The sequence below is a fragment of the Heteronotia binoei genome, chromosome 5 (genome assembly GCF_032191835.1).
Source record: "Heteronotia binoei isolate CCM8104 ecotype False Entrance Well chromosome 5, APGP_CSIRO_Hbin_v1, whole genome shotgun sequence".
Classification (NCBI taxonomy): Eukaryota; Metazoa; Chordata; class Lepidosauria; order Squamata; family Gekkonidae; genus Heteronotia; species Heteronotia binoei.
Window position 1 is genome coordinate 168,449,154 of NC_083227.1, and position 18,398 is coordinate 168,467,551.

At 47.4% G+C, this 18,398-nt stretch overlaps 1 protein-coding gene across 1 annotated transcript; it reads left to right on the forward strand.

Annotated features, from left to right (window-relative positions):
• Nucleotides 1–5,150: 5,150 nt before the first annotated feature.
• Nucleotides 5,151–18,028, forward strand: LOC132572076 (CCN family member 1-like). The gene is made up of 5 exons (XM_060238865.1): nt 5,151–5,177; nt 5,688–5,901; nt 13,235–13,561; nt 16,873–17,078; nt 17,587–18,028. Exons 1-5 carry the CDS (start codon nt 5,151–5,153, stop codon nt 17,893–17,895), a joined length of 1,083 nt encoding a protein of 360 aa, XP_060094848.1. The 3' UTR covers nt 17,896–18,028.
• The last annotated feature ends 370 nt before the right edge of the window (nt 18,029–18,398 follow it).

Here is an 18,398-nt window from a genome sequence, read left to right on the forward strand (position 1 = left end):
CCATGCACTCCTGCCCTGCAAGCCTGGAGATCCAGGCTTGCAAAGCAAGAGAGATGGCTCCCTACTTGGAAAGAATGAGTACCGAAGGACTGTTGGGGATGGGACTTCCTCTGCCCACCAACTGGCTGGCATTGGGGGGGGGGGGGAAGCCCCTCTATCCAGGGATCCCCTGCCCCCCCCCCAGGGACTGGCATCCCTACATCATGGGCAAGATGGCCACTTTTGTTCATGGACAAATGAGAAAGCAGCAATCTGAAGACCAAGCTAGCACACAGAAACCATTGGGGAGAGACAGAGATAAGTGGGTCCTAGGCCGTGAAGGGCTTTAAAAGTCATAACCAGTACCCTGAACTGAACTCTGAAATAAACTGGCAGCCAATGAAACTGTTTCAAAAGAGACAAGATGTATTTCCAATTGCCAGCCCCTAACAACAGGCAGGCTGTTGCATTTTGAAACATGTGCTATCTTCAGGTTGTCCTCAAGGGCAGACCAACACAGTTGCATGTCATAATAATCCAGCTGCAAGGTTCAAAAGGCATGGATCAGCATGGCCAAGTTGGCTGAGCAGAGAGGAGATATTTTCCTCCAAATCATAGGTGATAATGGTGGGGGGAAGTAATGATGCTTGTAGAACATTAAGCACCTGCTGCAAAATGGTGAAAAGTAGCATAATGTTTTTCCAGCTTATAGATTTTGTTGTAAGTCATCAAGTGTTGAGTAATTGACTGATAAGAATGAAATAATTATACATGTGCATGACCTGCACTTCAGAATCTAAAGATAAGGTAAAAGAGACATTCTGTCTTCAGACAACCTATATGCTATGTTTGGAACAATGTGCTATGTCTATCTTTGTACTTTGAGAGCTGGATCAGTTACTTCAGTTCAACAACTGTAACTAGCAGAGGAACAGAGCTACACACCCATTGACTTAGAAGGGTGTGATTCTTTTTAGGATTGCACTGGAAGATGCAAGGCTTTGACCCACCCAACTCAGGCTTTCTGTGTCTTGGGTAGGGTCCTCAAAGCTGCCAATCTTCTCTGTTCTAATTCTAGCTTGCCCTTTACAGAGATATTAATGGACCTGAGTTCCTATGTGGAAGGAAATGGGCGGCGGGGGGGGAGATGCTTGTTTTTTGAGGTAACTGAAGTTGAGAAATAATAGGATTGTATGGGTTGCTATCCTACTGACTGTTGTTGTGTTTGGCTAAATTATGTATAATAGTGGGTAAAGAATGGATTCTGCTGAATTTGATTTGCTTCTGGGGAACTGATAGGTTAACATATATCTTCAGTGCTTCTGGAAAAGCGCTGACTTTGAACCTACTGATACAAATTAGACTATACCAAGAGAATCAGTACAAAAACCTGATATTTTTATTTATTTATTTATTTATTTGGTCGATTTATATTCCGCCCTTTCCCATACGGGCTCAGGGGGGATCACAGTCGCAATAAAACAATTAAAACACAGTAATAACTCAATAACATACCAATAAAATACAAGAACAACAATGTTAGCAGTCAGGCCCCTCCTCTCACTGAGGGGCAGTTTATAGCGAGCATAACCATAAACACCCTTCTTAAAATATCATCTCAAAAAACATAAGGGCAAGACACCGTCTGGCCCAAAATGTCACAAAGTGGATGCCAGTCACAAACAAGGCTGGGCATATATAGAAGGTGAGTTAAAGCAGCTGACTGGCTAATGGGCACCTCCATGCCCCAGAAAGATGCATGCCCCGATTGACTTTGGCAAGGACCATGTGTGGGAGTATGTGAGGTAGGCAGCTGCCCGGAGTGTCACTATTCCTATGGGGTGCTGCTGGGTGCCCCCTCCCCCCACCCCACTATTCTGTGACCCAGGAAGCTGAGAGCAGCAGGACGGTGGGTTGGCACATGCTCTCCTCCTCCTTGAAAGGGAAGCCAGGTTGAGAGGACAACGTGCCCCGCCCAGCTGCTTTCACCTTGGAGGTGGAAGCAGCTGGGCTGGGCTGGGCATCAGCACAGCTTATCCAAGTCCACCTTGCAAGGGAAGCCAGACTTGGAGGCCAATGAGAGTGCACTGTCAGGCCCGGCGCTAGGGGTTCTGCCGCTGGAAACAGACTCCTGCACCCCGCCCCCCCCCCGGTGACCTCATCACGCAGGGCGACCTGACTTTCTAGCGGCATCACGCTGCTTTCGGGATGAAAGCGGCCAAGCAGTGCCTTTGTGGAAAGGTGCCACTGGGCCGCTCTCCTCCCCAAAGTGGCAGGGTGCCACTAAAATGCTGTGCTCTCTGAAGAGCGTAGCGTTTTACCTGCACCCAGCCGCTTTCGGGATGAAAGTGGCCCAGTGGCACCTTTCCACAATGGCGCCGCTGGGCCGCTTTCCTCCTGAAGGCGGTGGGGTGCTGCTAAAATGCCGCACTTTTCAGGGAGTGTGGTGTTTTAGCTGCACCCAGCACCTGGGGCACCGCTAAAGTGCCGCACTCTTTGGAGGCACCTGGGGGCAGCCCCAGGCAGGGTAGCGCCCTAGGCAGGCACCTACCCCGCCTACTCCCATGTGCTGGCCCTGTGCATTGTGCTCTCAGAGGCACTCCAAGACTGCACTGCCCAGTCCTCCCCTGCGGTGCAGCCACGCCTCCCACAGTTAGGGTTGCCAAATCCAATTCATGAAATACCTGTGGACTTTGGGGGTGGAGCCAGGAGACTTTGGGGGGTGGAGCCAGGAGACATTGGGGCGGAGCCAGGAGCAAGGGTGTGTCAAGCATAATTGAACTCCAAAGGGAGTCCTGGCTGTCACATTTCAAGGGACCGCACACCTTTAAAATACCTTCCTTCCATAGGAAATAATAAAGGATAGGGGCACCTTCTTTGGGGGCTCATAGAATTGGACCCCCTGGTCCAATCTTTTTGAAACTTAGGGAGTATATTGGGGAGAGTCACTAGATGCTATACTGAAAATCTGGTGCCTCTACCTCAAAAAACAGGGCCCCCAGAGCCCCAGATACCTGCGGATCAATTCTCCATTATTTTCTATGGGAATAAGCATCCATAGGGAATCAAGAGTTCCCAGCAGAGTTTCCCTCCCCCTCCCCTGCTTTCTGATTACCCTGAAGCGGGGGGGGGGGGGGAGGGCCTCTAAACAGGGGGATCCCCTGCCCCCACCTGGGGATTGGCAACCCTACCCACAGTGGGGGGTGCGGTGGCAGGACGGGTTTTGTGGGGGGGGGGGGCGCAGGGCAGGTGCTGGCCAGGGGCTGCTTAGTAACCCCATGCATGAGAGCGGCAGTTACATGATCTTTGATATTCCCTGATCAAAAATGTGGTCCTCCTGTTTATTCTTCTTCTTCTGTATTTTCCCCCTCCTTCGCCCTAATTTATTTTTTTGCATGACAAGAATGGTTGTGGGCTGGGCTGCTTCTCACACTGTTATGCCCATGCGCTGATGCGCCCTAGGGGAGCCAGGAACCTTATTCCGCAGGCTCCATAAAAGCATTAGTCCGCTTAGCAGCACATCGTGGCTCACGCGGGACTACAGGCATCGCCTCGGAATGCACTGGCCTTCTAATTTTATGAATGACTCTATTCATTCGGCCCCTCCCACCTTCGCAAAGCCCCGCCCATGGAATGTTTGGAAGGGCGCCACCGTTGCTATTGGCCAGCAAGGAGGTTCCTATTGGCTCTTAGCCCGGTAGGTGGGAGGCGCCCCGGGGAAATATAAATGCAAAAACAACGTAGTTGCTTTAGAGGTAGTGGAAGTTGCAGGGAAAAGGGGGTGTGCGAACGCGCGCAGGGGCTTCTCGAGGGGCGAAGTCGTGGGGGGACACCTCCGCTGCAACTCTAAACTCTGGCTATTCTACCCGCATCCCCCGAGGGTTAATTTCGCCGGTGACCCTTTGATGCACTTGCATCATTTTTGTCTGCCTTTGTGGTCCTCTTTTCCTTTCTCTCTCTCATCCGCCAGTCATGGGGCTGCCTGCTGTGGCCGGCGTTGCTTTCCTGCTGTGCCTCTCTCCGGTGAGTCTGCTTTAGCCGGCTTTTTCGACTCGGGGACAGGGACCGCGCGCATCAGCCGGCGGCCGCTGGGATTTGATGCAAGGTTGGAAGCTGCTCGCTGGCTAGCGTTGCCAATCCCCAGGTGGGGGCAGGGGATCCCCTGGTTTGGAGGCCCCCCCCCCCCCCGCTTCAGGGTCGTCACAAAACGGGGGGAGGGGAGGGAAATGTCTGCTGGGAACTCTATTATTCCCTATGGAGATTTATTCCCATAGAAAATCATGGGGAATTGATCCGCGGGTATCTGGGGCTCTGGGGGGGCTGTTTTTTGGGGTAGAGGCACCAAATTTTCAGCATAGCATCTAATGCCGCTCCCCAAAATACCCCCCAAGTTTCAAAAAGATTGGACCAGGGGGTCCAATCCTATGAGCCCCCAAAGAAGGTGCCCCTATCCTTCATGATTTCCTATGGAAGGAAGGCATTGAAAAGGTGTGCCGTCCCTTTAAATGTGACGGCCAGAACTCCCTTAGAGTTCAATTATGCTTGTCACAGCCTTGATCTTGGCTCCACCCCTAATTTCTCCTGGCTCCACCCCCAAAGTCTCCTGGCTCCACCCCTAATGTCTCCTGGCTCCACCCCCAAAGTCCCCAGATATTTCTTGAATTGGACTTGGCAACCCCATCTTGGCTCCACCCCAAAGTCTCCTGGCTCCATCCCCAAAGTCCCCAGATATTTCTTGAATTGGACTTGGCAACCCCATCTTGGCTCCACCCCAATGTCTCCTGGCTCCTCCCCCAAAGTCTCCTGGCTCCATCCCCAAAGTCCCCAGATATTTCTTGAATTGGACTTGGCAACCCTATCACTGGCTGAGCTGGCCCCGCTGGGGACTGGGGCTCTCCCGAGAGCCTGCGCGCAGCTCGTGCCTGGAGTGGGCGCCCCACGTCGGGGAAACGGGGCAGAATTGGGCCAGCTTGTAATACTCCATGCCGGGGGAGGTCAGGAAAAGCACAGGCCCGCCGAATGGCAGGGGAGGCTTTCTTTCCCGATGCCCGGCGTTGCTGCCCGGGGCCTGTGCGGCGGGCGCTTTGATCCCGGCAGGGCTCTGCCCGCTGAGAGTTCCTGGGGCTGGAAGGCCCGCGGGCCGGGGGCGGGGAATGCTCGGCCTCCGCGGCATGCAGCGCCATCTAGGAACTATTTCGGTGCCGCCTATTTAAAACGACCTCCTTTGGCAAAAGGCAGGCAGGCGAGATCCCTCTGGGAGGGACGGAGCTGCCCCCGCTAGCCCATGCTGTCAGATCGTGAAAGCTAAGCAGGCTCGACCGTGCCTACTGGTGGGATGGGAGAGGTCAAAAGCACCGCAGGGACCGGGCACAGGGCTCAGCAATGGCCAACCACCTAGCCTGAACGTCTCTTGCCTTAAAATCCCGAGGGGCTTGACAGGAGCCTCTTTTAGCCATTATTTATTTTGAAATAAACTGGCCCGGATCCAGAGCGGATGAGACTTCTCCATCACCAAAGTATTTTCGTATGCCCTGTAGGTGGGAATCGGAACTCTTGTTGGATCTCTGAACTCTTGTACGATGTGCTGCTTGGATCTCTGAACTCCGTTGGAGCTCTGAACTCTTTCTCGCTGCTGGCGGGACGATGCTCTCTAGGGCCCAGCAAATGATCCTTCGGCCCCAGCCACCTCTTCTTCTCTGTCTCTCCAGGTGTCTTGCCACTGCCCCTCCGCATGCCGCTGCCCCCTGGACCTGCCTCGCTGCCCCCCTGGAGTCAGTCTGGTGCTGGACGACTGCAGTTGCTGTCAGGTGTGTGCCCAGCAGCTTAACGAAGACTGTGACAGGCTGGCGCCCTGTGATCCCCACAAAGGCCTGGAGTGCAACTTTGGAGCTGATCCCTTGGCGACCAGGGGCATCTGTTGGGGTAAGGGATGCTGTGTAACTGGGGGGGGGGGAGGGGAGAGGGAGGGCAATAAGAGCCTTTGTGGTGTCCTTGGCACCCAAGAGTAGCTGTAACAGCCTCTAGGAATAAGGCAGAATACCAATGGGACTTCTGCAATGTTCATATTGGAGAAATGTTAGCATTGGAGAAAGTCCAGAGAAGGGCAACTAGAATGATTAAGGGGCTGGAGCACTTTCCCTATGAAGAAAGGTTGAAACGCTTGGAGAAACGTCAACTGCGGGGTGACATGATAGAGGTTTACAAGATAATGCATGGGATGGCGAAAGTAGAGAAAGAAGTACTTTTCTCCCTTTTTCACAATACAAGAACTCGTGGGCATTCGATGAAATTGCTGAGCAAACAGGTTAAAACGGATAAAAGGAAGTACTTCTTCACCCAAAGGGTGATTAACATGTGGAATTCACTGCCACAGGAGGTGGTGGCGGCCACAAGTATAGCCACCTTCAAGAAGGGTTTAGATAAAAATATGGAGCACAGGTCCATCAGTGGCTATTAGCCACAGTGTATGTGTGTATATAAAATTTTTTGCCACTGTGTGACACAGAGTGTTGGACTGGATGGGCCATTGGCCTGATCCAACAGGGCTTCTCTTAGGTTCTTATGTGACACAGAGTGTTGGACTGGATGGGCCATTGGCCTGATCCAACAGGGCTTCTCTTATGTTCTTATGTGACACAAGAGTGTTGGACTTGATGGGCCATTGGCCTGATCCAACATGGCTTCTCTTATGTTCTTATGTTCATCTATTGCTCTGCTGGTTAACTTTTCACCTGGTTCATTTAGTGAGGGTGTATCCAAGCTACGTAGTTGTTCAGTCAACTTTGTGATCCAACTCTTTTACAAGATTTATATCTCTTGCCTTGAAAACTCTATGATGAGACAATCCCAAAGGAAAAATGAGATGGTGCTAGATGAACGATAGTATGTTCTGGAGGCCATTAAAATTCATAGAATTGTCATAAGTCGGAAGTGACTTGATAGTACTTAACACACACATGTATGAATTGTTTTTGAAATAAGAATTCTAAAGAAGCTTCTATTTGTGGTACTGTAAAGTGGTTTCTGGCATATACGTGTGTTAGTGATGTTGACAATTAGATCTAGTAAGGAATTTTGTTTGTTTTATGTGGCAGGAAGTGCTTAGAAATGAATTTAACATTTCCGTAGTATCAAGAGGTGCCTGGTATTGTATAGATGCTGATGTGGTTGCTGAGGTCTTCCAGTCTTCCAGCACATCGTACAATATCTAATGACAAGTGAAATCCCTCTTTTTTGTGAATAGGGATTCGGGGACTGGCGAACAATTTCCTGCTGATGTAGTGATTAGACTTTGGAAATCAGATTGTTTTGTAATCAGTGAAGGAAGGGAGGGTATTAAGGAGGGTCAGACAGAACCCCCATTAAAGGATTATGACAGAGGTGTGTGTGTGAGGCCAAAGATACCAGCTTCCTCCAGAGGAGCAGCACTTCTGGAGCCTGCCATCATATCCTATGTTGCTGCTAATGGGGATGGCAACCATACAGCCTGTGGGCCGCATTTGGCCCCTGGAGGGATCCCATCAGGCCCACAAGCAACTGCCTCTCTGCTGCTTCCTACTTCCTGTTCCTCCTTCTTGTTTCCAGCATTGGAGCTGGCTTTGCCCAGTCTCTCCTGTTTCCTGCTTCACAGAGGTGAGAAAGAAAGCCTAGCCTCCCTTTCCTTTATTGTCTGAGGGCTCCTTCCCCCCTCCTCCTTTGAGGAGGGAGGGGGAAAGAAAGAGTCAGAGAAAGAGAGAGAGTCCTGTAGCACTTTTAAGACCAGCAACCATGTTTTATTCCAGGGATAAGCTTTGTGTGTGTGCACAATTCTTTAGAGAAGGGGGTAGGGCGGGAAAGAGCTAGAGAAAGAGATGGAGTACCATGGCCCTTGGAGAGAGCCCCTGGTCATTTGTTCAGGCTTATTTCCATTTATTATTTGCATCCTTCTGGACTTTCCAGTTATAACATGGTGGAGGGAAGAAACCTAAGAACACAGCTTGCTTGCTTTATTAGCGGAAGGGAGTAAGAGTCCAGCCTTACACTCCGCAGGTCAAGAATTGCTGGTTGTCCCCAGGCCAAAGGATGTCCACTTAGCCTGGGGGCTTTTTCTGCTCTGGCCCCAGCCTGGTGGAACATGTTCCCAGTAAAGATCAGGGTCTTGCGGGACTGACTACCATTCCGCAGCGCCTGTAAAATGGAGCTGTTCTGTCAGGCCTTTAATAATAATAATAATAATAAAATTTTATTTGTATCCCGCCCTCCCCGCCAAGGCGGGCTCAGGGCAGCTAACAACATTTCATAAAAATTATACAGAGTTTAAAATCACATTAGTTTTAAAACGTCCCAATTAATCGAATATTATACAAGTTTTCAGGCGCTAATTCCATTTATAAATGATAATAGTGAAAGTCACCCAACAGCGGTCTCTCAGCCAGCAAAGGCCATCCTGAAAAGGGTGGTCTTGCAGGCCCTGCGGAACTGGTCTTTGGCTGAGATAGGGGCATCCACGAAAACCATTCGGCCTCTCCTGCTGCCGCTGAAGCGACCATCATTTAAAGCCCCAAATTTATTTAAATTCAACCCAGTGGCACCAGGTGGGAACCATGTTGATATACATTTTAATTGTGCTGTTTTAATATGGTTTTATTTAATTGCATCCATTTGATGTTTTTACTTGCCTGTAATCTGCCCTGACCTAATTTTGGGGATAGTGGAATATAAATTAAAATAATAAAATAAATAGAGACAAAACCTAGGTCTTAGTTCAGTCCATTTGTCTTGAACTTATATGAACTTATGAAGCTGCCTTATACTGAATTAGACCCTCCTTGGTCCATCAGTCAGCAGGGCTTTTTTTGAGCAGGAACCCACAGGAATGCAGTTCTGGCTGGCTTTGCATCAGGGGGTGTGGCCCAATATACAAATGAGTTCCTGCTGGGCTTTTTCTAAAAAAAGAAGCCCTGCATGAAACAATGGTGATGTCAGGGGGTGTGGCCAAATATGCAAATGAGTTTCTGCTGGGCATTTTTAACAAAAAAAAGGCCTGAAAGTCAGTCTTGTCTACTCAGACTGGCAGCGTCTCTCCAGGGTCTCAAGCTGAGGTTTTTCCACGCCTATTTGCCTGCACCCTTTTTAGTTGAAGATGCTGGGGATTGAACCTGGGACCTTCTGCTTCCCAAGCAGATGCTCTACCACTGAGCCATTGTCCCTCCCAAGCATCAGTATCTATTGCAATTCAGCAATCTCCCTTTGAAATCTTATTGTAAGAGAACTGCTACTCTTAGGGCAGCAGCTGAATGTCCTGGAAGGCTAAAATGTCCTCCCACTGGTTTTCAAACATTGTGGTTTCTAGTAACAGTAGAAAGAGTAAGAGTCTAGTAACACCGTAAAGGCTAACATAATTTTTGTTAGGGTGTGTGCTTTTGTGAGTCACTGCTCATTTGTTCAGGCTTGTTTCCATTTATTCTTTGAATCCTCCTGTACCAAATTGAGACCTAGGTTTCCTTTCTCATTACCAATGTTGATATCTCCACACCTACTACCCGTCTGCATATCACATCTAATCCAATCACCCCTGCTATTGCCATCTGAAATGATCTGTATAAAGTTTCTATCTGTGGTACCTCGTGTTACATTTTATGGCATACATGGCCCAACCTGACAAAGTGACATTTATATCAGATCCAGCTCTTGTAGTAAATGAGTTTGACACCCCTGGGTCTTTTAGGATCAATGGAAACAGAAAAGTGAAATGTCACAAAAACAGGGATTTAGGAGAAGAGGCTTGGTAATCCACAGAAGCAGTGTGGAAGATGGGTACATGAAATCTACAAGGACTGTAGAGTACCTTGTGACTCATTTTTAAAGTGGATGAGACTCTGTTGCATCCTGTCATCCCTCTTAGATGTGCCAGCAGTTTTTGCACTGCCTCTTTCTTGGTGGGATTGAAAACTAGTTTGCAGAATCAGCAAAGGTGGAACTCCTAGGCAATCCAGAACACATGAGGTTTCCTCCATCAGTTGTTTTGCTCAGGAAGTTGGCCACTTGAGGGTGTTCAGGCTATAGATCTAAATGTACACATTGCTTTAAAAATATAATCTATCAATCTGCAATAATTTCCAGCCCACTTCTCTACCACCAACAGAAATCAGTGTACATTTCACACTCACATGGCCTTCCTGAGTGTGAGCAGTGGTATTTATTTATTCTATGACTTATATCCCTCCCTTCCCACAAAATGGCTCAGGGCGGCTCACACCAAACGATAAAACAATAAACAAAGTACAAAATTATTACAATTAAAAAGTCAAAGCATTTAAAAACCTTAAAATCTTAACATTAAAACTATACCGTATATTTCACTAAAGTCTGATAAGCTACATTAATCTAGTCAGGCGTAGGCTAGCCGGAAGAGGCTTGTCTTACAGGCCCTGCGGAACTGAGTAAGATCCCGCAGGGCCCTCACCTCTTCCGGCAGCTGGTTCCACCATGTGGGGGCCATTGTAGAAAAGGCCCTATCTCTGGTTGTCTTGAGACGGACTTCTTCGTATCAAACTTCTAAGTGAAGGGCATCTATACGGCCTTCAGGCATCTATTAGAACTCTATTTGGTTGAGTTAAGCTCAAGGAGAAGGGCCTGCCGGCCCCATTGATTTTGACTGTAACAGGCAGGGTCAACAGCATTCTGTCATTTGTATTGACCCCAGAGGTCTCAGATAACAGGTGGGAAATTTGTATCCAGCTTAAAGAACTTTTAAATTGCTGTACATGGTACAGCGCCTGAATGTATACTGTCATGAATGTTCTTATACAAAAAGGCTTGATTGCCCATCATAGTTAGACTGACTGTCATTTTATATGTGACAAAGACCCGATCCTATATACAGTAATGATAAACTGGATTTTTAAACTTCTGGGTTACAATGTTTTTCGGTATTTTTATATCTGGAAAGCAGGAATTTGAAATAATCCGTTACAGTAAAACGGACAAAAAATAAAATGAAACAAGGAACAAGAATAACAGCTATCAAGTAAACGGTCTATAAGCAATGCTTTAAAAACACAAATGATAGATAAATAGATAGATAGATCAATAGATCAATATCGATTTATTTATACCCAACTTTTCTCCCCACTGGGAACCCAAATAGATTACAATAGTCTCCCCTTCTCCATTTTATTCTCACAACAACCCTGCAAGGTAAGTTAGGCTGAGAATGTGTGAGTGGCTTAAGGTCATCCACCAAGATTACGAGACAGAGTGAGGATTTGAACCTGGGCCAAATCCTAATTTGACCTACTGCTCACTACACCATGCCGGCAATGTTGCTCTGCCACAGACCCCTAGGGCAAGGGTGAACAGACATGTGAACAGAGGCAGTTGGAAGTTAAACGGCTCATGAACAAGCCAACCTGAATGGCCACTGTGTTGCTAAAAGCCAGCACTTTCAGGGGTCACTCGGCGGAGATCCCGGTGGCCGCACCAATAGTGGGTGTCTGCTCACACATTGCGAGTGGTAGCAGTGCAGGAGGAGGCAACTGGTGAGCTGACAGCCATCATTGCTGCTGCTGAACAGTCTGGGCCAAGTGGTTTCTGCAGTGCTGGTGGAGCCGCCAGGGCCTGATCCTACTCACTCTTGGCTGCCGGCAGTCTTTAAGGACCATTACACACATACAGACCCCCAGAATTTCCTGGTATGTGGAATAGGCTGTCTGCCCTACCCTACCTTTCACCTGTACTTGCTTCTTATGTTAAGGAATGCTGCTCTGTTTAGTAGTGAAATGAAGTGCTCTTCTGTATCATAACTGGAAAAACAATTTTAATATGTTGGTCACTGTTGACGTTCTTATGCATTTAAGAAGTTGTTTTCTTAGGATGTCATTGTGTGTTCTTTTTTGGAGCTCTTGTGGTGGCATCGCTACTTGTGCCCCACTGGAAAGTGTGAGAAGCCTGGTCATAACTCCACAGGAACACACGTGCTAAGGTGAGAGCGAGTGGGAAGCAGGCTAAAGAGCTACAGTAGAGGAAGACGAAGGCCAGTCTTAATAGACCTCAGTTCCACTGGGTTCAACTGCTAACTGAAGTCTTCCCAGTCCTAGCGCAGACCTAGACTGCTGCAACCTGAGAGCTTTTTCACATCCTGTTTTCACGCACTATTGAAAGCTCAAAACACTCCTTTCTAGTCAGCATAATCCCTCACAACTCAACTCTGCTGTCCGGCTATGGGCTATACTTGACATGATTAAATAATTAATTAGACAAAAACAATTTAGACTGTTATATCGCTTTTAGCTTGTATCTTGTTTTATTATATGTATCTGATTTTAACCTTGTATTTTTGAGTGTTGTTTCCCACTCAGAGCCCATTTGGGAAAGGGCGGGCTATAAAATAACAAATAAATAAATAGGAAATGTCACTTACAGTCATACTTAAAGTGCATTCATAAATTTGTAACATATACCCATACAACATACTCAGTTCCATCCAAGAGTACAATTTAGTATAAAGGATATTCCAACGTAATTTCTATATTTGAAATACCCAATAGTCCACAAACATCTTGACTCGTTGATTCCAACGTATCTTGTGCTTTTTGACCTTTTTCTACAATCTCAGAATGTAAAACTTATGTAGCTCCAATGAGATGCAATCCCAGGCTTTGTTCATGTTTCAAAAGATAGTCAGGTTCCAATTTATAATTCAAATAATGTCTTATTCCAGCTCTTGTTCTGACTTATGGAAGTGGTAGGATTGAAAATCCATTTTGCAAAAATGCTTCCTCAAAGACTGAAGAGCTGCCTCCAATAATTTCCAACTCTCATCTCACCAATATATTAATCACTCTTCACGCACACAAGACCAAAATCCTTCCATGAATGAGTGGAAAGGGAAGTTTCTCCATTGGAGTTGTGATTGTCTGAAAAAGACTGGGATGGCAAGCAGTAAGTCTGACGTTCTGAAATTTTGTCTTGGAGGAGAACAATAGGAACTAACCTCAGATCTTCTGTGATCTGTTTGGCTGTTACTGCTTTCTAGTGACCATAAAGATCATACATTGAGAGGATGGAGGACTGCTGGGCTGACCTTCAGAACATTTGGACACTAAGGCCTTTCTTGTACTGTAGTTTTGCTCAACCCTCTTCCATGATGGTTGGAAACAATCCATATATCTTTAGTTTCATATCCTTATATCTGAGTGCCTGGGTATATTTGTTTTTTTACTACGAAGACAGAATAACATACATCCATCTTCTTTTTTCTCTTCCTACCTCCTAGCCAAACAAGAAGGCCGGACCTGTGAATACAATGGCCGTATCTACCAAAATGGAGAGAATTTCCAGCCCAACTGCAAACATCAGTGCACCTGCATTGATGGGGCTGTGGGCTGTCAGCCTCTCTGCCCCTTAGAGCTGCCTCTGACCTCGCTGGGTTGCTCCAGCCCCCGGCTCCTTAAGGTATCTGGGCAGTGCTGCAAGAAGTTTGTGTGCAGCAAAGGTCTCAAGAAGTTTCGAGGGGTAAATTTTGAGTATGACTCACATGGCGAAGCAAACGGCAATGAGCTCACCTCTGTGGACAAAGGTAGACACTGGAAAAACCTACCAGGTAAGTGGGTTGGGAGGAGGGATACAAAGTACTTGTGCTTTTGGGGGGGGAGGGGGGGCTGTTATTGAAGCTTTGTCAATAGAAAGCTTTCAGTTTCTTTTGGTATCTTAACATGAAAAATTCTCGGACTGTATTTGAAGTTCTCTGAAAAAGTTTCAAAAGAAATCATACAGGCAGTCACATTTTTTATACTGGTGTTTTGGAGATCTGAAGTTTATTCAGGCCAAGAGCTTTCCGTGATGTATGCTAGAGAGGATTTTTTGCGGTTTATGAATACTTCTCTTTACTCCCCAAGCCCTGCCACTGAATGCACTGTACAGTAGAGAGTTGCATGAGGCATTTGCACGGTGGAAATCTGAATAAGAAAAGAGCAGCTTCCACTTGCTGCTAGTGAAAAGAACAATGTACCAGGTTAGCATATCTGGATGTTTATAAGTGTATTATATTGCTGGGCCTTCGGTTTACCATGTGACAATTCAGTTTGATGTTGCGTTTGTTCCTTAAACTGCTTTGTGGCAATATTTTATTCAGGAGACATTGGTGAAGTATTAATTCTGTTATATCACTCGTTAGGTTTGCCGGGGAGGGGGAGCAGTGGCCATATCATCCAAATAAGTGCTTGTGTTGTGTCACCTGCACCTGCTGTTTTCCTGCACATGCAAAGTCATTGTGAGAAGATGTACATGTGAGCAGGGCTTTTTTTGTAGGAAAAAAACCAGGAGGAACTCATTAGCATATTAAACCACACCCCCAACAGCATATAATACATTAGTATATTAGGCCACACCAGCTGGGATAATCAAGTGCAAGTGAAACTGGTGGTGGCTGGCCCTGACACCCCCCCCCCCCACCTGCCACTCCTCCTCCTCTCCATGCAGAAGCTGCAGCTTCTCGCACTGGATCTTTAAAGGCATCCACATATCCCAGCAGCAGTCCTTCAGAAGACAATGCCCATCACTCAGGATCCACAGAGGGGAAAGAAGGAAAATAAATGGAAGGAAGGAAGGATGGAAGGGAGGGAGGGAGGAAGGGAGGAAAGAAAGGAGGAGGAAGGGAGGAAAGAAAGGAGGAGGAAAGGAGAAGGAAAGGAGGAAGGGAGGAAAGAAAGGAGGAGGAAAGGAGGAAGGGAGGAAAGAAAGGAGGAGGAAAGAAGGAAGGGAGGAAGGAAGGGAGGAAGGAAGGGAGGAAGGGAGGAGGGGAAAGAAGGAAGGGAGGAGGGGAAAGAAGGAAGGAAGGAGGGGAAAGAAATGGAAAGAAAGAAAGAGGGGAAAGAAAGGGAAATAAAGAAAGGGGGAAATGGAAAGAAAGGGAGAAAGAAAGGGAAATAAAGGCGGTTAGAAAGAGAAAGAAATGGAAAGAAAGGGGATGGGAGCGAGCAAGGAGTATCAACAAACTTATTTCAGTGCTGAGGGAAACCCTGGTCAGCAACAATTCTGCCGCCATGGCTCAGCCCTGCAAGCCCAGCTGACCAGCAGGGCATTGGGAGGCTGCCATGCAGTGCATCTCAGCCCTGTGAGCCTGGTTGGCCAGCAGGGCAACAGGAGGCCTCCATGCAAGTGCAACTCAGCTGGCCAGTAAGGCATCAGGAGGCCGAAGTGCAGTGCGGCTCAGCCCTGTGAGCCCGGCCGGCCAGCTGGGCTCCAAGGAAGCTGCCAGGGCTGAGCCAGAATGCTGGCTTAGGGAGCCGGAATGCTACCCAAGCCAGCCGGAACAGCGTTCCAGTGCATTCCAGCTCAGAAAAAGCCCTGCATGTGAGACCTTAAAAGTAAGTTTGCTTCAAGGACAGGAAGGGAAGAGCTGGGAGACTTATCTGGGGGAGGGGACACTGAACAAAAATAGGGGTGAGTGTGGAAGTGGGAGTGACTCTTTGTCGACTGCGGGTGACATGATGGAGGTTTACAAGATAATGCATGGGATAGAGAAGGCAGAGAAAGAAGTACTTTTCTCCCTTTCTCACAATACAAGAACTCGTGGGCATTCAATGAAATTGCTGAGCAGTTGGGTTAGAAAGGATAAAAGGAGGTACTTCTTCACCCAAAGGGTGATTAACATGTGGAATTCACTGCCACAGGAGGTGGTGGCGGCTACAAGCATAGCCAGCTTCAAGAGGGGGTTAGATAAAAATATGGAGCAGAGGTCCATCAGTGGCTGCCACTGTGTGTGTGTATATATATATATGTGTGTGTGTGTGTGTGTGTGTGTGTATAATTTTTTTGGCCACTGTGTGACACAGAGTGTTGGACTGGATGGGCCATTGGCCTGATCCAACATGGCTTCTCTTATGTTCTTTTTGAGTTCTGACACTCTTTAAGGGCACAGAATGTGATAGTTCACTTGCATGTGTTTTGGTTCCCAGCTGTTACTTCTTCTAAGCATGATTGTAGCTATAAGGGAGGGATTGAAAAGCATTCTCATAAGGAGGAGATTCTCCTGGCCTCTAGGTACCATGTTGCTCACAGTCTCAGCTAAATGCAGGGAAGGTTTTACTGTTACCCTGCATCTTGTTTGGTGGTTGCATTGCCAAGTTTGGCAGCAGCAGTTTTCTTCCCTGAGATATTGGGAAGGGAGGATTTGATCAGCAAATATTGCTTTGGTCCAAATGTTCTTGCTTCCTGCTATAGCCAAGCCATTATCCAGTCAATTGGGCACCTTCCCTCCCCTCCCACTACCTCTCCCCCCCCCCCATTCTTTTTCAGCATATGGATTTGCCTTCATATCTTCCTGCCATTAATATTTTGAATTGTGTAGCTACTAAGGAGGCAGAGAGATAGGCCTTTGTCCAGTGTTCCCTCTTAGCTGAATTAGTGTGAGCTAGCTCAGTTTTTTAGCTTCCAGCTCACACACTTTTGCCATAGCTCAGGAAAAATGGCCCCAGAAAACTAGCTTATGCACTAGCTCACAGCTTTAATGCCAGTAGCTCACAATGTACAATTTTTGCTCACAAGACTCCATATCTTAGAGGGAATATTGCCTTTGTCATAAGAATAGACCTGCTAGATCAAACCAAAGGTCAGCCTGCTCTCAGATTCTGTTTGCAATACTGATCAGGCAGATGCCTCTGGGAGAAGTACACAGGAAGACAGTTGTCTCCCCCTGTTTGTGGTCAGAAGCATCCAGTCTACAGAAATGAAGGCTATGTTTAGAATGAATAGCTTGTGATTGTCCTGCATTTGTCTGATTCTTTGTTTTGCTCCCTTCCCAAGCTCACTATTCACTGTCATCTTGCAGAGGTTCCAGGAGTACTTAAATTTGTTAATTGTTTCCTTCATGGGTGCAATGGTGATATAACAGAGCTTTCCTTTGGTCTGCAGTGTGGAGGCCACTCTTCCAGGTTCATATGGCAAAAGAACAGCACAAGTGCTTGGCTCAGACTACAGACTGGTCACAGTGTTCCAAGAGCTGCGGCTTCGGCATCTCCACCCGTATCACTAGTGACAACCCACAATGCAAACTGATCAAAGAGACCCAACTGTGCCAGATTAGGCCCTGTGGGCAACCTGATTTTACCAAGCTAAAGGTAAAGTGGGGAGAGTGTAGTGAGAGAGAAGGAGAGAGTGCAGGTTATGACCTAGGGTTGCCAATACAGAATTGTATCTGATCTCCAGACTACATCTGATCTCCAGATCTGTCATTACTCTAGAGAGAACAACAGCTTTGGAGGGTAAACTCTAAACAGAGCTCTCTTCCCAAACTCTGGCTTCCCCAAACTGTGCCCCCAGAGATGGCAACCATATTACAACCACAGTTCAGCTCTTGAGAATGAGGTCTGTGCCATGAATATCTAAAAATGTGAGCTAGCTACACTCAGGAAAAGTTGAAGGGATGAAATCTAAGACTATGGATGTTCTGCCCTGCTCCTTGGGGTCATGAATATGGCCTGGGAATGGAGAGAGGTCAGCTTCCCCCAACCCTAATTGTACAATGCAATATGTTTTTCAGCTTCAGATTAACTTCATAGCAAACATTTTCTCAATCATAGGAGACCAGATGCGCTGTGCTAAATGCTTCCCTCTCTTCTCTTTCAGAAAGGCAAGAAGTGCCTGAGAACTCACAAGGTACAGGAACCAGTGAGGTTCAGCTATGCTGGCTGCAAGAGCCCACGCCTTTATCAACCAAGCTATTGTGGGGCATGTCTGGATGGACGATGTTGCATACCCTTGCACACTCGCACATTGAGCATACCCTTCCGTTGCCCCAATGGAAGCTTCTTCTCCAAGAACATGATGATGATCCTCACCTGCCAGTGCGGCCCAGCTCATTGCCAACTGCTCAGGGAAGCTTCTGTGGGCCTCCAGTACCAGCTCCATGGAGGCATTCACAAGTTCCTGGAGTAACAGAGTCTGCTAGTAACTTGTGAGTCAAGTTGGGCTCTGAAGTGACTTTGATCACCACATGGACTGGAGGCCTCCCTGCTAGGGAGCCAAGGCACCCTACAGCTACCTTGTTACCATGAGTACAAATGCTTCTAAAATATTGGATTTTGGATGTACACAAATTTCCCAGTATTTGGGGAATGCATTAGTTGGTGCTGGGAACCTGGATATTTAACTAAATGGGGAATGGATCTCCTGGTACTGCGGTCAGTTTTTCCATTCAATCCAGATAGGCTCAGGCTGGAACTGGGCCTGGGGTGAATAGCGGGAGAGGCAGCCAAAGAAATCCACCGCCACCACCCTTCTTGGCCCTATGGTGCTAGGAAGCAGAAGGAAGCATAGCTTCATAGAATGACTACAGAGGGCTGCCAGACTGCAAGCTGGCCAGAGCTCTGGTACCCTCAGGGCACTATGATTGAAAAAGAATAGAGTTGGGCACCAGAAAAGTTCCCAGATTGAACTCA